Below are 3,317 nucleotides of genomic sequence, written 5' to 3'. Positions count from 1 at the left end.
AACTCGTTTCTCATATATGAATTAACTTGAGTGACAAATTGAGTTGAGATAAGCATATTATGAATACATGGTGAGTAATATAATAAGATGGCATAAAAACAGTAGAAAATTTAAGGAAGGATGATAAGATAGCAATGCACCTTTTTGTTTACGCTATCGACTTCGGGAGCTTTGTCTTTATCACCGCAGCATCAGCGTGTCCTTAAGCCAAGTTCACGTTGCCCATAATCCCATGTATCAAACCCAAAATTTTCTTCTTCATTTGCAACTGAATCAAATTAACATAATACTACATCAAATCTTTGGGGCATTTTCTTGAACAGCTGGTGCTGCATCACCAAAATGCCCAACATTACCCCCTTTATACTGTGATTTTGAAATCGAAAATCGACGGATTTCTTTCCATTACTTTGTTTGTTTGATTTGTGTCTCTACACTCAGCATTATTTATGGTTCCGCCAGGAATCGAGTTCATGACCTCACGCCTCAAGGAGGAATTCAAGTTCCTAACTTTTTTCTCACAAGACTTTAGCCCCACACCGCAAACAAAGTAGACATGAGTTCAGTTTTTAAAGTTGAACATTGACTAACCCGGCATCAACCCAAGCATACAGGATCTGTGGCCTTGGGTTTGAGAAGTTAGCCTGCGCCTACAACAAATTTTTTTTTTTTTTTTTGTTGTTGTTGTTTTGTCTCGCCAGATTTTTATCCAATCCTTACCTGATTTGCATTACAGCACCATATTTCAAGCCATGCAAGTAAACTTCTTGAAAGAAGTTGCATTAAGATTTAAGAGTAATTTAGAGTAGTAGGTAACTTCCAATTCATGGAATCATTAAATTGGGATTCTGCGACAGCAAACCTCAAAATATCAGTCTGTACTGTCCCTATCCAATTCATTCTGTGGCTGAAAAAAAAAACCCACAGATTTTTGAATTGGTGGTGCCAACTCCACAACCAATGAGAACACAGCTGAGGATCTTCATGGATAGATAAATTTAATCCAGTAGAAGCCTATATAAACAACATCAACTACAACAATTATACCTCACCAAATCAAGTTATACCATCTTCAATACTCAATAGTCTTTCATTTCTAACAACAAAGACATACTAATGGCAACCATGGCTCTCTCTTCTCCATCATTTGCTGGGAAAGCTGTGACTCTCAACTCACAAACAGAATTCCCCACCAATGTTAGATCCAGCAGCAACAGCAAGATCTCGATGAGGAAGACATCAGCAAAGAAGCCTGCTGCTTCTTCAGGAAGTCCATGGTACGGTCCAGACCGTGTCAAGTATCTCGGCCCATTCTCTGGTGAGTCTCCTTCTTACCTGACTGGTGAATTCGCTGGTGATTATGGTTGGGATACTGCTGGACTATCAGCTGACCCAGAGACCTTTGCGAAGAACCGCGAACTTGAGGTGATCCATTCAAGGTGGGCAATGCTCGGAGCTTTGGGCTGTGTCTTCCCAGAACTCCTCTCTAGAAATGGAGTCAAATTTGGCGAAGCTGTTTGGTTCAAAGCCGGCTCTCAGATTTTCAGTGAAGGAGGACTAGACTATTTGGGAAATTCCAGCTTGGTTCATGCACAGAGCATCTTAGCTATTTGGGCCACACAGGTCATTCTTATGGGCGCTGTTGAGGGTTACAGAGTTGCAGGTGGTCCACTAGGTGAGGTTGTCGATCCACTTTACCCAGGTGGAAGCTTCGATCCCTTAGGACTCGCGGAGGACCCAGAGGCATTTGCCGAGCTAAAGGTAAAGGAATTGAAGAATGGTCGCCTTGCTATGTTCTCCATGTTTGGGTTCTTTGTTCAGGCCATTGTGACTGGAAAAGGTCCTCTAGAGAACCTCGCTGACCACCTTTCAGACCCAGTGAACAACAATGCTTGGTCATATGCTACCAACTTCGCTCCTGGGAAGTGAGAATAAGCCTGACAGTCAATCTCCCATCAAAGTAGGCAAAATGGTGTTTGATTTTCTATTTTTTTTCATAAATTTCCTCTGTATATTCATTTAGTTTGTAAAATTGTTTAGCGTGTCTGTGTTGGGTCTACATAGCATTTGTGTCTATGATCTAGTTTATGTACCTCGAAAAAATGCAAGGGCGCCTTGAAGATATCCCAATTTGGTTCTCTTCATCGTCCTTCGCATCACTCTAATAGAATCCATTTTTTAGACAATTTAATGTTCCCCGTGAAGTTCATATATATTGACTCCAATGAAAATTACATATATTCTAGAAAGAATCAAGCTGTTCAAGTATTGCAACTTGTAAATTGTGTGTGATATCCAGAAGTCTCAGTTGTAAGTTCATGTAGTGATTCTTGTGCGTATTCTAATTCTCAAATCAACATAAAAGTCAAAATTGAAAATTGACCATTCCAAATTCCTTGCATTTGATCAATACAAAAGTAAAGATGTACTGTACCTGCATCTAATTTGGTGTAGCACCGTCGACAAGCTTCATACCCAAAAATTTCGCTGAATCCTTTACTTTTTTCAGGTTCTGGTATCTACATAGTAAAAGTGAACTTTAAGTTCCCTGAAATTGAAGAAATTTACTTAGCATATAACAAGAGAATGATTTCACACACAAGAGAAATTTACTTAACTTTAAGGCCTTTCAAAATTGAAAGGCCTTAAAGTTAGTCTACAATAATTATGTTAAGAATTAAAGAAAGTTCTGTTAGCTGAAATGTTTGACATTGTCGGGTTTGTAACATGTTGCATGCAGATGGCTAGACAGGGCATCAATTTCTGATGGAAAAACTGGAATCTTGTGTAGTGTTAGCAAGATTAGGTTGACCACATGAGCATCCCTCAAAACTGGTTGCACAAACTCAAATTTAACTGGTTTAACTTCATTCAAACAATTCAACAAACAGTTTGAGCTCATCCATCAACAACAATGTTTTATAAGAAATTCTAGACCGAAATTGATCAACAGACAACAACAACAAAATATCAGAAGGGAAAACAAAAAAATTTGGACCATTTCTCGATTTGTGCGTGCAATCCTTGCGTATGCTAATCTTCTCTGTATTGTTCCAATTTTAAGGGATGTCCCAGAGGGGACGAGATATTTCCCCACTGCGTGGTATATAACGCTAAATGAGAAGTAATCTTCAATAATGTGGGACTATGTTTGAATAGGCATCGGATATACATTGGGTAACAACAGGGCTTGCATAAACAATCTTCGTTGATGGCCCATAGTGCTAAGCCTTATTTTTCGGTGCATAAAAAGAAATATTTATATACTTGAACTCCACCCTCATCCAACCTGTTTAGATTTGTATCTAATCTACTCC

General features: G+C 39.0%; 1 protein-coding gene and 1 pseudogene across 1 annotated transcript; one reads left to right on the top strand and one right to left on the bottom strand.

Moving 5' to 3' along the window:
• Nucleotides 1-1,037: 1,037 nt before the first annotated feature.
• LOC113284091 (chlorophyll a-b binding protein of LHCII type 1-like) lies at nt 1,038-2,186 on the top strand. The gene has a single exon (XM_026533492.1). The coding sequence runs from the start codon at nt 1,117-1,119 to the stop codon at nt 1,927-1,929; it is 813 nt and encodes a 270-aa protein (XP_026389277.1). The 5' UTR covers nt 1,038-1,116; the 3' UTR covers nt 1,930-2,186.
• An 800-nt stretch (nt 2,187-2,986) lies between these two features.
• Nucleotides 2,987-3,082, bottom strand: LOC113284740 (annotated as a pseudogene).
• Between the last annotated feature and the right edge of the window lie 235 nt (nt 3,083-3,317).

Source organism: Papaver somniferum, chromosome 5 (genome assembly GCF_003573695.1).
Source record: "Papaver somniferum cultivar HN1 chromosome 5, ASM357369v1, whole genome shotgun sequence".
NCBI classification, from domain to species: Eukaryota; Viridiplantae; Streptophyta; class Magnoliopsida; order Ranunculales; family Papaveraceae; genus Papaver; species Papaver somniferum.
The sequence above is the reverse complement of the archived record's forward strand: the minus strand, read 5'-3'. Positions and strand labels throughout refer to the sequence as shown.

Bases quoted from the DNA above. Each gene is read 5' to 3' on its own strand.
- LOC113284091 (XM_026533492.1), top strand. From the start codon at position 1,117: ATGGCAACCATGGCTCTCTCTTCTCCATCATTTGCTGGGAAAGCTGTG.